This window comes from Nerophis lumbriciformis, linkage group LG22 (genome assembly GCF_033978685.3).
Source record: "Nerophis lumbriciformis linkage group LG22, RoL_Nlum_v2.1, whole genome shotgun sequence".
NCBI classification, from domain to species: Eukaryota; Metazoa; Chordata; class Actinopteri; order Syngnathiformes; family Syngnathidae; genus Nerophis; species Nerophis lumbriciformis.
Window position 1 is genome coordinate 11334140 of NC_084569.2, and position 23566 is coordinate 11357705.

General features: G+C 37.8%; 2 protein-coding genes across 2 annotated transcripts in view; one reads left to right on the forward strand and one right to left on the reverse strand.

Annotated features, from left to right (window-relative positions):
- ush1ga (Usher syndrome 1Ga (autosomal recessive)) overlaps positions 1-9120 on the reverse strand; it is a 28238-nt gene extending 19118 nt beyond the window's left edge. Inside the window, exon 1 of the mRNA XM_061974253.1 lies at positions 8768-9120. Within this exon, the coding sequence (XP_061830237.1) occupies positions 8768-8931 (164 nt within the window). The 5' untranslated portion in view covers positions 8932-9120. The remainder of the gene's footprint in view (positions 1-8767) is intronic.
- A 4485-nt stretch (positions 9121-13605) lies between these two features.
- LOC133615086 (proton channel OTOP2-like) lies at positions 13606-21557 on the forward strand. The gene is made up of 6 exons (XM_061973431.2): positions 13606-14045; positions 14120-14256; positions 14342-14400; positions 19019-19200; positions 19277-20136; positions 20207-21557. The coding sequence occupies exons 1-6, from the start codon at positions 13616-13618 to the stop codon at positions 20375-20377; spliced, it is 1839 nt and encodes a 612-aa protein (XP_061829415.1). The 5' UTR covers positions 13606-13615; the 3' UTR covers positions 20378-21557.
- Positions 21558-23566: the final 2009 nt, after the last annotated feature.

A 23566-nucleotide genomic window follows, 5' to 3' on the forward strand; every position in this document is an offset into this window, starting at 1 on the left:
TAGACATTCCTCATATGCTCCAAAATGTACTGTGTCGTTATATTCTGGAATAGGCAGCATATATGAATGAAATAAGTTTATTTCGGTCATATAATCAACCATTAACCGTTTTTTATGACCAGATTAACAGTACAGATTAGACATATTTAACAATCATACACATTTACACACATTTATATGTATATATATATATATATATATATATATATATATATATATATATATATATATATATATATATATATATATATATATACACACACCCATATCTCCCTAATTCTGAGGTCTCAAGGTTGGCAAGTATGGTTATTCTGTCATTTTCATCACGGTGACATTGCAAAAAAACAAATCACCAACCAAAAAAAATTATAAAAATTGCACAACTTTTATGGCAACTGACTTCCGAAGTTGCACTTTAATAACCGTTTAACCAATGTCATATTTTGAATATTTCCCAGTGAACGTTTCTGCAATTTTCCATAAATATACCTAAAACGTTCAGCCCCTTTGTAAACCCCAACTAAGCAGTTTTGTCTTTGTAGAGGCAGCATTTTTGCCACATCATTAGATGGGCTCATCCATGCTTTTTTTTTTACTTAACAAAAGGAGTGAGAAAGCGCAGCAGGGCATGCATTATGCCTCCGTTTTACACAACCCTTAATTAGAAGGCTTCATAATGGGCCCATTTTTCTGTCTGGCAAGCGAACCAGGTCAGCCGTTAACGACGAGCCTGTTGTGTGCTTCCGCTGATTGCAAACATGAATGCCACCGTTCCATTTTTCTCCGTTAATTGTATCAAGTGCAATCTTTTCTGATAACTGTCGCCTTATAAAAGTCACTACTTTTAGCCCCGGTGCTTGTTAAAGTGTCACGGCAGCGGCGTTCCGCATCTTGCATAACGGCTGAGGGTTTAGGAAGGTGTTATAATTCATGTGTTCTTTTACGGGCAATCGCGCGGTTAAATATTGAAGAGGGGCACGCATGGCCGAGGAGCATTTAATGAAAACACACGACCTTGAACGCCGTCATGTGAAGTCTTTATGAAACAATTCGGCCCGACTTTAAAAATGACAAACTATCATCTGTCATCTTGTGCATAACCTGTGGTTAACCATTACCGTGCAAGGTAAATAATAGTCAATTAAATATCGTAAAAACATAACAAATCATGCACGATCCATCATTTTGAAAGATTTAGTGCATCATTTAAAATGTATTCGGGCTGAAATGATCTTTAAATGCATACGATCTAACCTTTAGAGTTTATGCGCCCTGAACAAAGCCAAAAAAAAAAATAAAAAAAAAAAAGAGTCGCCAAACAAGAAGTTCTGCTGTCGTTGTACTTTACAATGACTCTTTTTGACCTCTCAGCCTGCAGCTAAGCTTGCAGTCACGAGTTGGCACCACGTCTGGGACTCTCCTGCACCTCCGGGGCATGTTAACATCACGGCAGACGCTTAATTGTTCTCCTGGGGGGCCACATTGTTAACATGCAATAGTTCAACTGCAAGCACGTCTCCCTAAGCAGAGATTAAATCGCCGAAAGGTCATCCCCCTTGTCATCTCCTTAAAAGAGCAACATTAGAAATAAACATGCAAATGGTGGCATTTTGCATATTATAGTACAGTAAATATTTTTTTGTTTATAAATTACGAAATTAAGACCTGAATCAAATATGTTTTTACTAGGGATGTCGATATTATCGGCCGATAAATGCTTTAAAATGTAATATCGGAAATTATCGGTATCGGTTTCATAATTTTCTGTATCGGTATTTGAAAACGCCGCTGTGTACACGGACGTAGGGAGAGGTACAGAGTGCCAATAAACCTTAAAGACATTTCCTTTGCGTGCGTGCCGTCCGAGACACATAATATCTACCAGCTGTTCTCATCACGAATTAATGCAAGGCATACTTGGTCAACAGCCATACAGGTCACACTGAGGGTGGCCGTATAAACAAGTTTAACACTGTTACAAATATGCGCCACACTGTGAACCCACACCAAACAAGAATGACAAGCACATTTCGTAACACAACATAAACACAACAGAACAAATACCCAGAACCCCTTGCAGCACTAACTCTTCCGGGACGCTACAATATACACCCTCCACATTTTTTTTCCCCATAATTTGAGTTGATTTATTTTGGAAAACCTTGTGACGGCGTGGCGAAGTTCGTAGGGTGGCCGTGCCAGCAATCGGAGGGTTGCTGGTTACTGGGGTTCAATCCCCACCTTCTACCATCCTAGTCACGTCCGTTGTGTCCTTGGGCAAGACACTTCACCCCTTGCTCCTGATGGCTGCTGGTTAGCGCCTTGCATGGCAGCTCCCGCCATCAGTGTGTGAATGTGTGTGTGAATGGGTGAATGTGGAAATACTGTCAAAGCGCTTTGAGTACCGGTACCTTAAAGGTAGAAAAGCGCTATACAAGTATAACCCATTTATTTATTTATCATTTACATTGTTTAATGCATCCAGCAGGGCATCACAGCAAAATTAGGCATAATAATGTGTTAATTCCACGACTGTATTTATCGGTATCAGTTGATATCAGAATCGGTATCAGTTGATATCGGAATCGGTAATTAAGAGTTGGACAATATCGTAATATCGGATATCGGCAAAAAAGCCATTATCGGACATCTCTAGTAAATTCCAATCATTTTATTCGGGCCATTTCGGGAGAACATCCGCACCGTAACACAACATAAACACAACAGAACAAATACCCAGAATCCCTTGCAGTACTAACTCTTCCGGGACGCGACAATATAAACCCCCCGCTACCTCCTACCCCTACCCCCACCCACCCCAACCCAACCCCACCCACCTCAACCTCCTCATAGTCTCTCTCAGGGAGAACATGTCCCAAATTCCAAGCTGCTGTTTGGATAGATAGATAGATAGATAGATAGATAGATAGATAGATAGATAGATAGTACTTTATTGATTCCTTCAGGAGAGTTCCCTCAGGAAAATTAGAATTCCAGCAGCAGTGTACAGAACTGAGATCGAATTTAAAAAGTAAATAATGGGGGTATAAATGGAAACAGAATAGGAAAATATTACAATAAGAATAAAAATAAAAAGCAACAATGAGAATAAAAATATAACAGTAAAATAAGAATATAACAAGAGAAACTAGGCAGTAGTGACCATGTTATGAAAAAGTATTGCACTGTTATTGTTTTGAGGCATGTTAAAAAAAAGAATGCACTTTGTGACTTCAATAATAAATATGGCAGTGCCATGTTGGCATTTTTTTCCATAAATTGAGTTGATTTATTTTGGAAAACCTTGTTACATTGTTTAATGCATCCAGCGGGGCATCACAACAAAATTAGGCATAATAATGTGTTAATTCCACGACTGTATACATCGGTATCGGTTGATATCGGTATCGGTAATTAAAGGTTGGACAATATCGGAATAACGGATATCGGTAAAAAAAGCCATTATCGGACATCTCTAGTTTTTACTTGTTTATGTCCTGTATAGCAGTGGTCCCCAACCTTTTTGGAACCGTGGACCGGTCAACGTTTGAAAATTATTTATTTATTTTTATTTTTTTGTCATAAAAAAATCATGTGTGCTTACGGACTGTATCCCTGCAGACTGTATTGATCTATATTGATATATAATGTAGGAACCAGAATATTAATAACAGAAAGAAACAACCCTTTTGTGTGAATGAGTGTGAATGGGGGAGGGAGGTTTTTTGGGTTGGTGCACTAATTGTAAGTGTATCTTGTGTTTTTTATGTTGATTTAATTTAAAATTAAAATAAAAATAAAAAATAAAAAATAAAATATATATATATATATATATAATTTTTTTTCTTTTTTTTTTTTTCTTGTGCGGCCGGGACCACTACTGTATAGCACAGTGTTTTTCAACCTTTTTTGAGCCAAGGCACATTTTTTTCATTGAAAAAACGTGGAGGCACACCACCAGCAGAAAACATTAAAAAAATGAAACTCAGCAGCTGATATTGACAATAAAAAGTTGTTTTCGCTAGTGTTGGATCGGAATTCAAACCATAACCAACCATGCATGACTATAGCTCTTGTCTCAAAGTACTGTCACATCACGCCGTGACTTATTTGGAATTTTTTGGTTTCAGTTCTTGTCTTGCGCTCCTATTTTGGTGGCTTTTCCTGTTTTGTTGGTATTTTCCTGTAGAAGTTTCCCCGCACTTGTTTTGTTTTAGCAATCAAGGCTATTTAAGTTGTCGCTATCCTTCTTTGCGGGGGGGTACATTGTTGATTGTCATGTCATGTTCGGATGTACTTTGTGGACGCTGTCTGCTCCACACGCCGCAAGTCTTTGCTGTCGTCCAGCATTCTGTTTTTGTTTACTTTGCAACCAGATCAGTTTTAGTTTCGTTCTGCGCAGCCTTCCCTAAACTTCAATGCCTTTTCTTAGCGGCACTCGCCTTTTGTTTATTTTTGGTTTAAGCATTAGACACCTTTTCACCTGCACGCTGTGGTCTGCATAATGTAATCACGACAAACCATCTACAAAGCAATTAGCTACCTGCTGCCACCTACTGATATGGAAGAGTACAACATGGTTACTGTGCCAAGTTCTAGACAGCACCGACACTCAACAACGGCACATTTTCAGATTATTATTACTGGTTTGCAAAAAATATTTTTAATTTGGATAAGCAACACATTCCTTTAAGCGTCACATGCGTGCATTATTACATTTTTTTCTTTAATTCCCTCCCCCAAAATGCTTTTAAAATTAAATGAAAGCACTCCACCAAACATTAATGCCTAACCCTTTTACAGATTGTCTTTTAATTACTGGTTAAGTGTTTACATAATTATTCTAACCAGAGCAAACCAAAGGTATGCATTTATGCTTAATTTGCACTGTAACTCATGCACCAGCAGGTGTGTCTATTATTACAGTTGCCCTATTTAGCCTCATCAAATGGATAACATATTAGGAACTGAAGTCGTTGTTCATGCTACAATTATTGTGTGAATGTTGCAAAGCATTCACACATATGGTTTTCTACACCCAAATGCATCTACAGTCGTGGTCAAAAGTTGACATACACTTGTAAAGAGCATAATGTCATGGCTGTCTTGAGTTTCCAATGATTTCTGCAACTCTTGTTTTTTGTGATAGAGTGATTGGAGCACATACTTGTTGGTCACAAAAAAACATTCATGAAGTTTGCTTCTTTTATGAATTTATTATGGGTCTACTGAAAAATGTGAGCAAATGTGCTGGGTCAAAAGTATACATACAGCAATGTTAATATTTGCTTACATGTCCCTTGGCAAGTTTCACTGCAATAAGGCGCTTTTGGTAGCCATCCACAAGCTTCTGCTTGAATTTTTGACCACAAAATTGTTGGTTTTCTGACATGGACTTGTTTCTTCAGCATTGTCCACACATTTAAGTCAGGACTTTGGGAAGGCCATTCTAAAACCTTAATTCTAGCCTGATTTAACCATTCCTTTTCTTTGGGGTCATTGTCCTGTTGGAACACCCAACTGCGCCCAAGACCCAAACTCCGGGCTGAAGATTTTAGCTTGTCCTGAAGAGTCCATTTACTCTCTGTAAAGCACCAGTTCCATTGGCAGAAAAACAGGCCCAGAGCATGATACTACCACCACCATGCTTGATGTTAGGCTTGGTGTTCCTGGGATTAAAGGCCTCACCTTTTCTCCTCCAAACATATTGCTGGGTATTGGGGCCAAACAGCTCAATGTTTGTTTCATCTGACCACAGAACTTTCCTCCAAAAGGTCTTATCTTTGTCCATGTGATGTCAGATGAAATAAAAATTGAGCTGTTTGGCCACAATACCCAGCAATACCATTTTTTCTGTCGACCACTCCTTCCACATTTGTAATGCATTTCAACCGTTCCACGGTCAAAACATTCCTCTTAATCAGGATAAAAAAACAAAAGTTGTTTTTTGAACTGGAAAAATGTCCTGTTTTCCAGAAAATCCAGGAATTCCGTAATACCATTTCTCAATTCAACATGTTACTACATCAACATTTCTCGACCGATTTGAGAAATTCCAACACCAACCATTTCAACTCATTCAGACCATTCAAGTTCAGCCTGTTCGGGAATCGCTGGCTTTCCCTTGACAAATTCCAAAAATGTCTACATTCCCCAGAATTCCAGGTTTTCCGGGACATTTTTCCCCATTCAAAATGAATTGGCCATTTTTCAAACTTCCACCATTTCCACATTTTTTATCTGATCCATACCATTCCACCTTCAACACATTTCACCATCCTGGAAATTCAAATTACTTTTTTTTCCCAAGTTTAAAAAAATGCCAGGATTTTCCAGAATTCCTGGTTTTCCAATGCCCTATTTCCACCCTTTTTTCTGGCGACTACCCCTTCCACATTTTTCAACACATTTCAACCGTTCCACCGTCAAAACATTCCTCTAAATTAGGACAAAAAAAAGTTGTTTTTTGAACTGGAAAAATTCCCTGTTTTCCCGAAATTCCAGGAATTCTGTAATACCATTTCTCAATTCAACATGTTACTCCTTCAACATTTCTCGACCTATTTGGAAAAACTCCAACACCAACCATTTCAACTCGTTCAGACCATTCAAGTTTTTTTTAATCATTTTCAAAAAAATTCCTACTTTTCCCGAAATTCCCATTGAAATCAATGGGACATTCTTCAAAGTTCCACAACTTCCACATTTTTCATCTGATTCAAACTGTTCCAACTTCAAAATATTCAGCATGTTTAGGAATTGTGTGCTCTACTTCAACAATTCTAAAAAAAAATCCATGATTTCAGTTCAACTTCAGCATTCAGCATTCACACGCAATTCCATCAGGAATTGCCTCATCTAGTTCAAACTTATTCTTCTTCTCCAGATTTCGGCGCGCTCTACCTTCCACATTTTTGACCCGATTTAAACTGTTCCAACTTCAAACTGTTCAGCCTATTCAGGAATCCCGGGCTTTGCCTTGACAAATTCCAAAAATTTCCAGATTTCCCAGAATTCCAGGTTTCCCGGGACATTTTTCCCTATTCAAAATGAAGTGGTCATTTTTCAAACTTCCACCATTTCCACATTTTTCAACGTTTTCAAACCATTCCACCTTCAACACATTCCACCATCCTGGAAATTCAAACTACCTTTTTTTTTTTACAAGTTCATAAAAATTCCAGGATTCTCCAGAATTCCTGGTTTTCCAAAACCTTATTTCTACCCTTTTTTCTGGCGACTACTCCTTTCACATTTTTCAACACATTTCAACCGTTCCACCGTCAAAACATTCCTCTTAATCAGGACAACTGAACTGAAAAAATTCTTGGTTTTCCCAAAATTCCAGGAATTCCATAATACCATTTCTCAATTCAACATATTACTCCTTCAACATTTCTCGACCGATTTGGAAACCAACCATTTCAACTCGTTCAGACCATTCAATTTTTTTTTTTACCATTTTCAAAAAAATTCCCGCTTTTCCCGAAATTCCCAACATTTTGGGAAATTCTTCAAAGTTCCACAACTCCCACATTTTTAATCTGATTCCAACTGTTCCAACTTCAAAATATTCAGCATGTTCGGGAATTGTGTGCTCTACTTCAACTCACAAAAAAATTCCCGGATTTCCCATTATTCCTTTTTTTTTTTTGCATTTTCCCCATTCAAAATGTATTTGCCATTTTTCTTCCGCAATTCCCACATTCTTCAACCCATTTAAACCATTCCACCATTCTGGAAATTCAAACTACCCTTTTTCCAAATTCTAAAAAATTCCAGATTTTCCCTAAAACCATTTACTACTTCAACATTTCTTACCCGATTTAAACAATTCCAACACCAACCAATTCAGCGCAATTGGGACATTCATGTTCCTAATCATTTTTTTAAAAATCCCGCTTTTCCCAAAATCCCCAAATTTCGAGGGAGTTCCCATTGAAATGAATGGGACATTTTTCCAAGTTAAAGTTAAAGTTAAAAGTTAAAGTACCAATGATTGTCACACACACACACACACTAGGTGTGGCGAAATTATTCTCTGCATTTGACCCATCACCCTTGATCACCCCCTGGGAGGTGAGGGGAGCAGTGGGCAGCAGCGGTGGCCGCGCCCGGGAATCATTTTTGGTGATTTAACCCCCAATTCCAACCCTTGATGCTGAGTGCCAAGCAGGGAGGTAATGGGTCCCATTTTTATAGTCTTTGGTATGACTCGGCCGGGGTTTGAACCCACAACCTACCGATCTCAGGGCGGACACTCTAACCACTAGGCCACTGAGTCGGTAGTTGCACAATTCCCACATTTTTCAACCGATTCAAACCATTCCAACATTAAAACATTCCACTCAACTTTTCTTTTTCTTTTTTTATGATTGTCACTCACACACTAGGTGTGGTGAGATTATTCTCTGCATTTGACCCATCACCCTCTCACCCCATGAGGGGTGAGGGGAGCAGTGAGCAGCAGCAGTGGCCGCGCCCGGCAATAATTTTTGGTGATTTAACCCCCCCAATTCCAACCCTTGATAACACTTTCCCAAGTTCCAAACCAAATTCCGGTTTTCCTGGAAATTCAAACTCTTCAACATTCAAACATTCAAACTATTCTTACATTCATACTACATTCTGTCAGCATTTCACTTCAACTTCAGCATTGGAGCATCCACACACAATTCCTTAACATATGGTATTTTTGTTTGTTTGTTTGTTTTAGATCTTATAAAAAAACAAAAACGCTCTTCTTTCACTTTTTTCGTGTACATACCCTCTCGCCACGATGAGCCTCAGAGCCTCCAGGTTGCCGTGATAAGCCGCCCATAGCGTCGGGGTCATGCCATCCTCATCCGGGGCGTTGAGGTCCTTGCGGGTGGCCTCCTTCAGCAGGTTGAGGTAGCCATCCCGGGCCGCCTTGTGGTACCTGTCATTCATGGCGGCCCGTTAGTCCACTCGGCTCGAACGCCACCACAGCCACTAATATCGGACTCATTGTTAACATCCGCATCGTGGACGCGGAGTAGTGCCCATGCCCACGCGCCGGAGCGTCGGTGTCCGGATGGGCTGTGCGCGTCGCCGGTATCCAGGGGAGGCGACGTCGCGCACAGCCTGGCTTAACAGTGCTCCCGGTGGCCGTTATGGTCCTTGACACACACACGCACACACACACAAACATACATTACATGAAATGCATTGTTTGAAAAATTATTATTTTTATTTTATTCGTCATAAAATATAATGCTCAGGTTTAATTATCTCTGTTAGTTTGTCATTGCTATTTCTGACATTATAATTAAATATAAGCTGTAATATTCTTAGGTGATACGATCTCCCATCGGTCCCTGAAGTGTACATACATGTGATTGGCACATGTGACGTGTGACTTCCGGTTTTTTCGAGTAAGTTCAGTGATAATTGAAATATGTTTGTTGAATCCATACTTTAGGGCAGTCGTACATGTGCTACTTTAATTTTAATTGCGTTTCAGCAAGGGTTTGTTGCACAGAAAGAGCTATCCTTGAAGGTTGTGTTTTTTTTTTTAAAGAAGGGGGATGTAATATTCTTAGGTAATACGATCTCCCATCGGTCCCTGAAGTGTACATACATGTGATTGGCACATGTGACAAGGGACTTCCGGTTTTTTCGAGCAAGTTAAGTGATAATTGAAATCTGTTCATTAAATAATTACTTTATGGCAGTCGTACAAGTGCTACTTTAATTTCAATGCGTTTCAGCAACGGTTTATTGCACAGAAAGAGCTATCCTTGAATGTTGTGTTTCGTTTTTTTCTCTCCGATCGGTCCCTGAAGTGTACATACATGTGATTGGCACATGTGACTTCCGGTTTTTTCGAGCAAGTTAGTTAATTTATTGTTGTTTTTTTTAAATTGAACAACAAACATTCATTTATAATGCACACAAAAGTCACACTTTCAACATAACCAGCAATCTACCCGTCAGGTTGAGCAAATCACGACATCAGCAAAACATGTCGAGGAAAAGCAAAAAAAAGCAAATACAGATGGATTATTAAATATTGATGAATAATTATAATAACAAATATGAAAAAAAGACAAAAAGGGCTACCTAAATCACTTTAAATGTTTTTAACAAAGATATAAATTTAAGGGCTTTTGTACTCTTTATCATCCTCCAAGTTTTGATTGATGATGGTACACCATAAAGCCAATTAGAAAATGTAGGCCTTACTGTCATTATTCGACATTTATGTAGGAAAAAAAATTTCAAGCAAGTTAAGTGATAATTGAAATCTGTTTGTTGAATCATTACTTTATGGCAGTCGTACATGTGCTACTTTAAATTTAATTGCGTTTCAGCAATGGTTTATTGCACAGAAAGAGCTACCCTTGAATGTTTTGTTTCAATTTTTTTTTTTTTAAAGAAGGGGTATGTAATATTCTTAGGTAATACGATCTTTGATCGGTCCCTGAAGTGTACATAAATGTGATTGGCACATGTGACATGTTGGGACTTCCTGTTTTTTTGTTGTTGTTGTTTTTTATTTTTATTGTTGTTGTTTTTTATTATTAATTTAATTGTTTTATTCATTTTATTTTATAAACCTTTATTTATAAGATGCAATATTTACATAAAATCAAGAAATAATAATAATCCTGTTTTGCCAGAGAAGTTAACGGTTATTTTATTTTATTTTATTATTATTATTTTATAAACCTTTATTTATAATATGCAACATTTACATACCATACCATACCATACCAACTTTATTTATAAAGCCCTTTAAAAACAAGCACAGTTGAAAAACAAAGGGCTGTACACCACAAAGAAATAGAGGCAAAGGACAGACTAAAAAATAACATTTAAAACAGAAATAAAAATACACAATTTAAAAAGCAAATATAAATTACCCTAAGAACAGTTTGTTAGATAAAAACAGTTTAAAAGTTAAAAACAGTTCAAAAAGTTAAAAGCTAAAAACAGTTCAAAGTCTCATGCTGGGTTAAAACATACAAGCAAATAAATAATAATAATCAAAACAAGTACAGAAACAATACAAAAACAGTACAAAACAGCGCCAGAGGGTTGTAAACTCAATAAAGCAACTAAAGTAGAATGCAAAAATATATATGTGTAAAGCCATAGGCTCACACGAGTTCCATAAATAATCCAAATTTGGAGCACAGCATCATAGTTTTCACAGCTTTTTGATTGTCAGAGGTCGAAAGCGTTTTAAAGTAAAGTTCTAATTCTTGATGTTAACGGTTATTCCCAAGAGTCGCGAATAAAAGTACAGTTAGCAGCACGCCGTGTGTTGGCTCAACTTATTTTCCACAGTACGGGCTAAGACATAAACTAAGATTGGGGACCCACCAGGGTTCCCAGATCACATTTCGTTGCATCAAATATTGCATGGGTAAAATATCAAGCCAGTTTTTATCCAATAGGCTTTTTGAGTCACGTTGTCATAAATGCCATAAAGTGATAAACTGTTACAGAACCCTTGTCTTTATTTTTTATGAATAAAGACACTATCCTAAAAGTCCACTGATTGTCACACACACACTAGGTTTGGTGAAATTAGTCCCTGCATTTGACCCATCCCCTTGTTCCACCCCCTGGGAGGTGAGGGGAGCAGTGAGCTGGTCACGCTCAGGAATCATTTTGGTGATTTAACCCCCAATTCCAACCCTTGATTCTGAGTGCCAAGCAGGGAGGTAATGAGTCCCATTTTTATAGTCTTTGGTATGACACGACCTACCGATCTCAGGGTGGACACTCTATAAGGCAGGGGTCTCCAAGAGCTACTTTTATTATTTTTTTTAAATGGCAGAGAGCTACTTATTTCAAAGCGTATTTCCACCCAAACAAAATGAATAAGCTTGTTTTTCCAGAGCATTAACACAATGCTGGTATCCACAACTCATCTTTTGTATTTAAAAAGTCAACTCAACTTGTTGTTCATTAGCATCTTATATTCCAAAATGCATTTATTTTATTCTTTATTTGCATGGCTATGGCGACATTAAATTTTAAAAAGTAGATCTTCACTCAAACAGAAAATTATATATATTTTATATTTATGCTTATACCAATTCTAGGACCCAAAGTGCTTTATTTGCACTGTCTTTATGATAGTCTGTGGGAATTTTTCATTAATTGTCTGAATTTGAACAGTTATTGAAATACTGAATGTTTCAACAAGTATTTGTTGACCTCTGTATGAGCTACTCAAAATCAGCTGGTGGGCTCACGATCTACTGGTTGGAGACCCTTACTGTAAGATAACTGAAATATTGAAAACCGACTGTGAATAACACAATAATATACTTAGAGTTGAATTATGAGCATTTTCATATCAATAATAGTATGTTTGGATTAGACTGGGCAGGTGTGCTTCAGTCAATTTGTGTTTTATTAGCAAATCTACAGTTGACTGATGTATTTGGACAGAACCTATCCTGAAAAAGTTTCCATAGGTTTTTGGTATTACTTGACTGAAATGAAATACTCGCAATATGCTCACTCTTGCCACACTTTAAGAAATATATTTCCTCATTGCTACTCAATCACCAGGAAGAACAGTAATGTGGTGTGTCATTGGCATCCTTTGTCAATATTCTTATTTCAAGAACCATGGCACCTTTTGAAGCAAACCAAGGGTGTAAACTGACATTTATTTTGAAAATGTCATGTCGAAATAAAATACATAAATAGCACCTGGAGAAAAATATTGATAGGCATCTTATTAAATAGCTTACGGCACAAATGAAACCTGCATGACAAGGGACAGAAATAGATTAGACGATAGATCAGATATTCGAGTATTTGTCTGACCCTCGAGCAAATGCATCTTTTCAGAGATTGGAGAAGCATTAAAGTGTTCCCTTCAAGCATTAAAACAAAGATAGGTAAATGCCGCTCCCTTTACACACCTTTGAGAATTCAGATTGTGTTATAGATTGTGAGGCTCAAGTCAAAGATCATATCTACTTTGTCCTTCATTCATTTTATCCATCTTGACAGAACACAACCCTAACCTAAAATAGTCTTATTGGGGCGTCATCACATAAACCCCTGCTGTGTTCGTTGTTATTCAGATGTAATGACAATGTTTAAAAAGAGCAGGTTTCTGTACTGTGGGATTAGTCAGAAAACGTTTTTCCTGGAAACATCTTCTGAACTTTACATGGATATTTTGCGCAAAACAGCCCATGTTTGGCCATAATATGGAGCTCCGCTCAGAGCAGATTTATTGACCTTTATGGCTCCTCCAGCTGTGTTTTTGGATGCATATAAAAAGGGCGGACACCTCCGCATCCTGACATTCACACATCACCAGGTCATCTTGCAGGTAGGCTCCAACCTCCACATTCACCTCATTTCTAAGCAGTTTGAATGAATGATCGCTATTTCTCTGATGTAAAAAATAATTAGTGACATGTACGCGACTAAACCGGTGTGCTGTGTTGCAATGTCAACGCGACAATTATGTTGGTTTTGTTCACGGAAAACTTTTGCAGCCTGGGCGGGTTCTTTAGGGGAAGGCCGAGGGTGAGGCTGTTAAACCAGTCACGTCTCAAGCAGAGACAAATGCAGCCACTGACTCAGTTTCTATCCAATCTGGCAGGGAGCAACCATGTGTTTGAACAGCGGGTACTCGTGCAACTGCCTGGCCGACGGCGGCCCTTGCGAGCCCTGCAGAATAACCAAAGATGCCGGGGACGCGGAGGGACACCAGCCCTTGCCCGGCGCCATCAGTTCAGAGTCTCTGAACGAGCTTGAACACCCAGAGAAGACGTCCAGCCCTCCCTCCAAAGAACGGGACAGAAACTGGGGATGGATCCTCTCCGGGGTCATTTTCATCAACATCCTGATGCTCGGGATCGCGCTCGTCAGCGGCAGCGCCTACAGCCATGTGGACATCAGTATGTCTGAGCTACAGGTCTTCCTGGTAGTCATCATCATCCTAACCTGCATCTGGATGGTTTACTACATCATCTTCACGGCTAGGATCGAAAACGCCGTGGCTTACAGGGACGGACATGCCGGCCCCATCTGGCTTAGGGGTACGTACATCTTCACGCGTCGACTTCGACAATGTTTTCATGGTCAATCCCTCTAATATTGTCATCGCCTTTAGGAGGAATGGTGTTGTTCGGACTGCTCAGCATCATCATGGACATTTTCAAGATCGCGAGCTATGTGGGCTACCTTCACTGCGAGTCGGCCATCCACGTCATTTTCCCCGGAGTGCAACTTGTTTTCATTGTCGTGCAGGTACACGTCATTCAAGTACTTTGACGAATTAGTGACGAGGAATGGGTCGGACATGTTCATGTTAAAGTGTTTAATCTGTTTGCAGACTTATTTCATGTGGGTCCACGCCAAGGACTGTGTCCAGCTCCAAAGAAACCTTACGCGGTAAACAATTTTTCTTCCTTTTGCAATCCTTAACAATGAATATTTTATATTCTGTAGAAGCTCAACAAGGAAATCCAATACGGTTCCCTGATTTGTCTGTATTTTGAAATACATTTCTCACAGACTGGGTTTACCAAAGAGTCTTAACTTAAGTTTCCCTTCGGACAAAAATGCAAAGGGTAGGAAATGTTTCATCTAAACATTCTTCTTTGAAGTTCACTGCTATTTTGAAAACATAAAACAAATAGAGCACTCAACCAAAAGACTTCAACCGGCTGTTGATTTCTGGACCAAAGTCTGGAACGACGGCACACTTGACTCTTGTTTGAACTGATTATGGACTTCAAAGTTGTATTTCCCCTCAAAATACACCTGGGTTCCTGCCAAAAATGTCACTCCAAAGACCATCCGGTTTTTCCAAAACAACAAAATCTAAACAAAAAACATAGCCTGGCTGTAAGTTTTGATGCGTACTGCAACTTGTATCTAATTTATTTAGTTTACCATTGACTGCAGACTTCAGAAAAATCTGAAGCTTTGCATTGAGGTATCAACTTAATAGAACCAGAATAACAATCGTTAATTATTGTTTCCAAAACTGTACATGTCAATCATATATAAAAATAGGTTGTGTTCCCATACACGTTATTGTCTTTGGAGGCGGGGCCTTCGGAGGCACCTTCCTCAGTCTCTAGCCACCCATTAATTTTGACTGACTACAATACGAATGGTCCTGGGACTATCTAGAAAACTTTGTTAAGTGGTGGCACAAGAGGCAAAGAACAACCCATTTTAGTTGGTATACAGGAGTTTATTTTTACCATTTTACGTCACTCAGGCATCATTGGAAGAAACCGACACCTTGGAATTTGAATACCATCGTCTGTTCATTACACTCAGGAACCAGGAAGAAGCCTGCCTATTAACTGACACTCTGAGTGTTAGTCGGCCTTAGGGTACATCTGTAATCTGAGTGTGACATAACTATGGAAAGAACCAACGTAATGGGGATTTTTGTGTGTTACTCTGTGTTTGTTACCTTCACAAAGACTTAGACGCAAATGGCTTCTTTTTGTGTGAATGCTCCAAAGTTTTCTCCACCAAAATTAATCTATTTATTATTCAACTTATTATTCTTCTCCAGATTTTGGCGCGCTCTACCTTCCAAATTTTTCATCCGATTCAAACCGTTCCAACTTCAAACTGTTCAGCGTATTCGGGAATTGCAGGCTTTCCCTTGCTAAATTCCAAAAATTCCCAGATTTCCCAGAATCCCAGGTTTTCCGGGACATTATCCCCATTCAAAATGATTTGGCTATTTTTCAAACTTCGACCGTTTCCAAATTTTTCAACCTATTCAAACCATTCCACCTTCAACACATTTCACCATCCTAGAAATTCAAACTATCATTTTTCCAAGTTCCAAAAAAATTCCAGGATTTTCCAGAATTCCTGCTTTTCCAAAGCCCTATTTCCACCCTTTTTTCTGGCGACTACTCCTCCCACATTTTTTCAACCCACTTCAACCGTTCCACTGTCAAAACATTCCTCTTTATTAGGACAGAAACTAAGTTTGTGGTCATTCAGACCATTCAAGTTCAGCCTGTTCAGGAATCGCTGGCTTTCCCTTGAGAAATTGTAAACATTTCTAGATTTCCCAGCATTCCAGGTTTTCCGGGACATTTTTCCCCGTTCAAAATGAATTGGCCATTTTTCAAACTTCCACAATTTCCACATTTTTTTTTTCCATTTTCAAAACAATTCCAGATTTTCCCGAAATTCCCGAATACCATTTACTACTTCAACATTCCTTGCCTGATTTAAACAATTCCAACACCAACCAATTCAGTTCGTTCAGGACATTCATGCTCCTAATCATTTTCCAAAAAAATCCCGCTTTTCCCAAAATTCCCAAATTTCCAGGAAGTTCTCATTGAAATGAATGGGACATTTTTCCAAGTTGCACAATCCCCACATTTTTCAACCTATTCAAACCATTCCACCTTCAACACATTCCACCATTCTAGAAATTCAAACTATCATTTTTCCAAGTTCCAAAAAAAATCCAGGATTTTCCAGAATTCCTTCTTTTCCAAAGCCCTATTTCCACCCTTATTTCTGGCGACTACTCCTCCCACATTTTTCAACCCACTTCAACAGTTCTACCGTCAAAACATTCCTCTTAATTAGGACAAAAAACTAAGTTGTTTTTTTTAACTGGAAAAATTCCCGGTTTTTCCCTAAATTCCAGGAATTCCGTAATACCATTTCTCAATTCAACATGTTACTACTTCAAAATTTCTCGACCGATTTGAAAAATTCCAACACCAACCATTTCAACTCATTCAGACCATTCAAGTTCAGCCTGTTCGGGGATCGCTGGCTTTCCCTTGAGAAATTGTAAAAATTCCTAGATTTTCCAGCATTCCAGGTTTTCCGGGACATTTTTCCCTGTTCAAAATGAATTGGCCATTTTTCAAACTTCCACAATTTCCACATTTTTTTTTACCATTTTACTTGCCAACCCTCCCAGATTTTCTGGGAGACTCCCGAAATTCAGCGCCTCTCCCGAAAACCTCCCGGGACAAATTTTTTCACGAAAATCTCCCGAAATTCAGGCGGACTCAGGTCCATGCGGACCTGAGTCCGCTTTCTCACAATATAAACAGCGTGCCTGCCCAATCACGTTATAACTGTAGAATGATCGAGGGCGAGTTCTTGGTTTCTTATGTGGGTTTATTGTTAGGCAGTTTCATTAACGTCCTCCCAGCGCGGCAACAAACAACACACAACAACAGCAGTCACGTTTTCGTCCACCGTAAAGCAGTTCGTCTGCCGTAAACAGCAATGTTTGTGACACTCTTAAATAGGACAATACTGCCATCTAGTGCATTTGATGAAGGCACTTTTGTGCGCGTGCCACACAGCAATGCATCATCAGAGAGGGTGTTCAGCATGGTTCGAAAAACAGTGACAGAGAATAGAACAAGGATGGACAATTCAACCCTTAACTCAACAATGAGTAGATGAGTGTTATGTGTGTGTATATGTGTAAATAAATGAACACTGAAATTCAAGTATTTATTTTATATATATATATATATATATATATATATATATATATATATATATATATATATATATATATATATATATATATATATATATATAAAATAATAAAATAAATATATATTTATAGCTAGAATTCACTGAAAGTCAAGTATTTCATATATATATATATATAAATATATATATATATATATATATATATATATATATATATAATATGTGTATATATATATATATATATATATATATATATATATATAATATGTGTATATATATATATATATATATATATATATATATATATATATATATGTATAAAATAATAAAATAAATATATATTTATAGCTAGAATTCACTGAAAGTCAAGAATTTCTTATATATATATATATATATATATATATATATATATATATATATATATATATATATATATATATAATATGTGTATATGTGTATATATATATATATATATATATATATACACATATATATACATATATATATGAAATACTTGACTTAGTATTTCTTATATATATATATATATGTATATGTATATGGATGGACAATTCAACCCTTAACTCAACAATGAGTAGATGAGTGTTATGTGTGTGTATATGTGTAAATAAATGAACACTGAAATTCAAGTATTTATTTTATATATATATATATATATATATATATATATATATATATATATATATATATATATATATATATATATAAAATAATAAAATAAATATATATTTATAGCTAGAATTCACTGAAAGTCAAGTATTTCATATATATATATATGTATATATATATATATATATATATATATATATATATATATATATATAATATGTGTATATGTATATATATATATATATATATATATATATATATATATATATATATATATATAAAATAATAAAATAAATATATATTTATAGCTAGAATTCACTGAAAGTCAAGTATATATGAAATACTTGACTTAGTATTTCATATATATATATATATATATATATATATATATATATATATATTTATATATAATACTTGACTTGGTGAATTCTAGCTGTAAATATACTCCTCCCCTCTTAACCACGCCCCGCCCCCCACCTCCCGAAATCGGAGGTCTCAAGGTTGGCAAGTATGCAATAAAGATATATTCTATTCTATTCTATTCTATTTCAGCGTTTTAAACTATTCCAACATTCAAACCATTTCTACATTCATCCTACGTTCTATTAGCACTTCAGTTCAGCGTCAGCTCTTCAACATTCAAACTATTCTTACATTCATACTACATTCAGTCAGCATTTCACTTCAACTTCAGCATTGGAGCATTCGCATTTACCATGAATCGATTTACGTGGACCCCGACTTAAACAAGTTGAAAAACTTATTGGGGTGTTACCATTTAGTGGCCAATTGTACGGAATATGTACTTCACTGTGCAATCTACTAATAAAAGTCTCAATCAATCAATCAATCAAAACACGCAATTCCTTCAGGAATTGCTTCTTCTCATTATTAATGTTTTTTCCATTCTTGTTTCCATACGCAGCTGTGGTCTGATGCTTTCCCTCTCCGTTAATCTGGTCTTGTGGATGGCAGCCGTCACGGACGAGTCCCTTCACCAAACGGCTCACCCGGAAGAACATCATGACAACGACACGCACAACGCGGAGGACGATCACGCCAACGACACGCATAAACTCTTCGGACGCAGCCTGTACATCAGCAAAGGTATGCGACGGGGCCGACGTTGTTCGAATGCCAGCTCGTTGGCGACAAAGATAACGCCTCTTCTTTCGCGTCACAGCCAGTTTCGGCGAGGACGAGTGCGAATGCAGCCATAGTTCGTGCAGCCTTTTCCAAGGCGCCTACTTCTACTTGTACCCGTTCAACATCGAGTACAGTCTCTTCGCCTCGGCCATGGCCTACGTCATGTGGAAAAACGTCGGCCGACTCACGCACAACCCCCACAACCACAGTCACGCCCACAAATTCCACCTGAAGGACGCGTTGGTCGGCCCTTTGGTGGGAGTCCTTCTGGTCTTCGTGGGTTTGGCAACTTTCATCGTGTATGAGATGGACATGAAGAAGGCTGACAATGACGAGAAGCGGGATCACGCCCTCATGATCCACTTCGTCACCAATATAGTCATTATTTCCCTCATGCTGGTGGCGACCCTCGTCGGCGCGACCGTCTACAAGCTGGACCGCAGGGAGCACGATTCTGAAAAGAACCCCACACGCAGCCTGGATGTAGGCCTCCTGGTGGGAGCCTCAATGGGCCAGTTCATTATTAGCTACTTCACCATAGTCGCCATGGTGGCGCTCGGAGCCCCGGGCCTCCTGAACAGACTGAACCTGACCTTGGCTCTCCTGATGGTGATCCAGATCGGCCTGCAGAACTTCTTTATCGTCGAGGGTCTTCACAGGGAGCCTTTCCACGAGGAAGAGCACCACGAGCCCATCCATGTGGTGGCGAACCACCACATCATGGGGCTCCCTGGCAAAGATCTGAGTGGCCTGGAAGGATCGGAGATAAGCTTCAAGCCCAGCCCGGGGCCGGGAGTGAGCCCATTTGGCCACATGCCACACTACCGACACAAGCTGTCGTGGAAGAGGCGAGTGCTGAAGGAGGTCTCCGTCTTCCTGATGCTGGCCAACATCATTGTGAGTCTTAAAATTCAGTCTTTAAAAAAAAAAAATTGACATTTTTCTCTCTCTTCTCTTTCTTCTCCAGCTGTGGATCATGCCAGCATTCGGTGCTCGTCCTCAATTTGACCACCCCGCCCAGGCTGATTTTTACGATTTCAACATGTGGGCCGCCATCGTGAACGTCGGCCTCCCATTCGCCATCTTTTACCGCATGCACTCCGTGGCCAGCCTCTTAGAAGTGTTTGTTAACTCTTAAGACAGGGGTAGGCAACCCAAAATGGTGAAAGAGCCATATTGAACCAAAAATACAAAAACAAATCTGTCTGGAGCCGCAAAAAAAATAAAAGCCATGTTACATACAGGTAGTGTGTCATGAGATATAAATTGAATTAAGAGGACTTAAAGGAAACTAAATGAGCTCAAATATAGCTACAAATGAGGCATAATGATGCAATATGTACATATAGCTAGCCTAAATAGCATGTTAGCATCGATTAGCTCGCAGTCATGCAGTGACCAAATATGTCCGATTAGCACTCCACACAAGTCAATAACATCAACAAAACTCACCTTTCATGCACAACCTTAAAAGTTTGGTGGACAAAATGAGACGGAAAAAGAAGTGGCATAAAACACGTCCTAGAAAGTCGGAGAAAGTTATACATGTGAACAAACTACGGTGAGTTCAAGGACCGCCAAAATTAGTAGGACAAAACGGCGCTCGCCAAATACTCGAATCAGTGAAGCATGTTTAATATAAACAGTGTGCTTTATAACAATTAGGGAGGTTTGTGTCATGTTTGTCCTCCCACAGGAACCATATTAAAACAAAAAATATATTTTTTTCCCCCCCATTGTTCATACATTTTTGAAAAAGCTCCAGAGAGCCACTAGGGCGGCGCTAGAGCCGCAGGTTGCCGACCCCTGTCTTAAGAGGACAACAATTCCTTTAATTTATGAAATCTTTTTTTAAATATATTATCCTATTCAGGGTCACAAGTAAGCTGGAGCCTATCCCAGCTGACTTGGACAAAAACATGGACTGATATCACAAGGCTGACATAAGTTGATAAACCATCACACTCACTGGACCATTTTTTTAGTGTTCAGTTGTGATATCATAAGTGAAGTAAGTGGGGGGAAAAAAGCCCACTCAAGTGCTACAAAACATTCAAACACCATTCTGTGCTGTGTAAGGCGGACACACAATTGTACTGCCCCACCCAATTGGTTATATCGTATTAACGTGAAATGTGAATGTATTGATATTTTCCAAAAACTAAAATGTCTTGTAAAGTTGTGACTGATGTTATTCTTCAATGTTTTTTTTATGAAATAATATGCTGATTCTTATACCTTGTAAATGTTTTTATCATTTTCACATGCTGATGAAGATAGATGCATTTAATTTGCACTGTTTGTATTTTTCAGCTTGTGTATGTACAGAATAAACACAAAAAAGTAATAAAAACAACTTTAAAACAAATTGTCCCTTTAAAAGTCACATCTGCGGTCTTCTCCAAGGTTTCTCATTGTCAACCCACTGGGTTGAGTTTTTCCTTGCCCTGATGTGGGATCTGGACCGAGAATGTTGTTGTGGCTTGTGCAGCCCTTTGAGACACTTGTGATTTAGGGCTATATAAATAAACATTGATTCATTGATACATTAATAAGCCACATTAATACTTTGACCACATAACTTTACTCCAGAAGGTCTTATCTTTGTCCATGTGATGTCAGATGAAACAAAAATGGAGCTGTTTGGCCACAATACCCAGCGATATGTTTGGACGAGAAAAGGTGAGGTTTTTAATCCCAGGAACACCACCCCTACCGTCAAGCATGGTGGTGGTAGTATTATGCTCTGGGCCTGTTTTGCTGCCAATGGAACTGGTGCTTTACAGAGAGTAAATGGGACAATGAAAAAGGAGGATTACCTCCAAATTCTTCAGGACAACCTAAAGTCATCAGCCCAGAGGTTGGGTCGTGGGCGCAGTTGGGTGTTCCAACAGGACAATGACCCCAAACACATGTCAAAAGCGGTAAAGGAATGGCTAAATCAGGCTCGAATTAAGGTTTTAGAATGGCCTTCCCAAAGTCCTGACTTAAACGTGTGGCCAATGCTGAAGAAACAAGTCCATGTCAGAAAACCAACAAATTTAGCTGACCTGCACCAATTTTGTCAAGAGGAGTGGTCAAAAATTCAAGCAGAAGCTTGTGGATGGCTACCAAAAGTGCCTTATTGCAGTGAAACTTGCCAAGGGACATGTAAGCAAATATTAACATTGCTGTATGTATACTTTGGACCCAGCAGATTTGCTCACATTTTCAGTAGACCCATAATAAATTCATAAAAGAACCAAACTTCATGAATATTTTTTGTGACCAACAAGTATGTGCTCCAATCTCAGTTGTAGAAATTATTGGAAACTCAAGACAGCCATGGCATTATGTTCTTTACAAGTTTATATACATTTTTGATTGTGATATATATATATATATATATATATATATATATATGTATATATATATATATATATATATATATATATATATATATATATCCATCCATCCATTTTCTACCGCTTATTCCCTTTGGGGTCGCGGGGGCGCTGGAGCCTATCTCAGCTACAATCGGGCGGAAGGCGGGGTACACCCTGGACAAGTCGCCACCTTATATATACATTTATTTATATATGTATATATATATATATATATATATATATATATATATATATATATATATATAGGGACAAGCAGTAGAAAATGGATGGATATATATATATATATATATATATATATATATATATATATATATATATATATAGGGACAAGCGGTAGAAAATGGATGGATGTATATATATATATATATATATATATATATATATATATATATATATATATATATATATATATATATATATACAGTATATGTATATATATATATACATATGTACATATATACATACATACATATATATATATATATATATATATATATATATATATATATATATATATATATATATATATATATATATATACATTTATATATTTATATATTTATATATATTTATATATATGGCCCTAGTGTGTGAATGTGAGTGGGAATGTTGTCTGTCTATCTGTGTTGGCCCTGCGATGAGGTGGCGACTTGTCCAGGGTGTACCCCGCCTTCCGCCCGATTGTGGCTGAGATAGGCTCCAGCGCCCCCCGCGACCCCAAAGGGAATAAGCGGTAGAAAACGGATGGATGGATGGATATATATATTTATATATATATATACTGTATATATATATACATATATATATATATATATATATATATATATATATATATATATATATATATATATATATATATATATATATATATATATATATACCTCGCACACAGATAATATTATATTGGGAAATGGCAGAATCAGATTGACGCCTCGTATTAA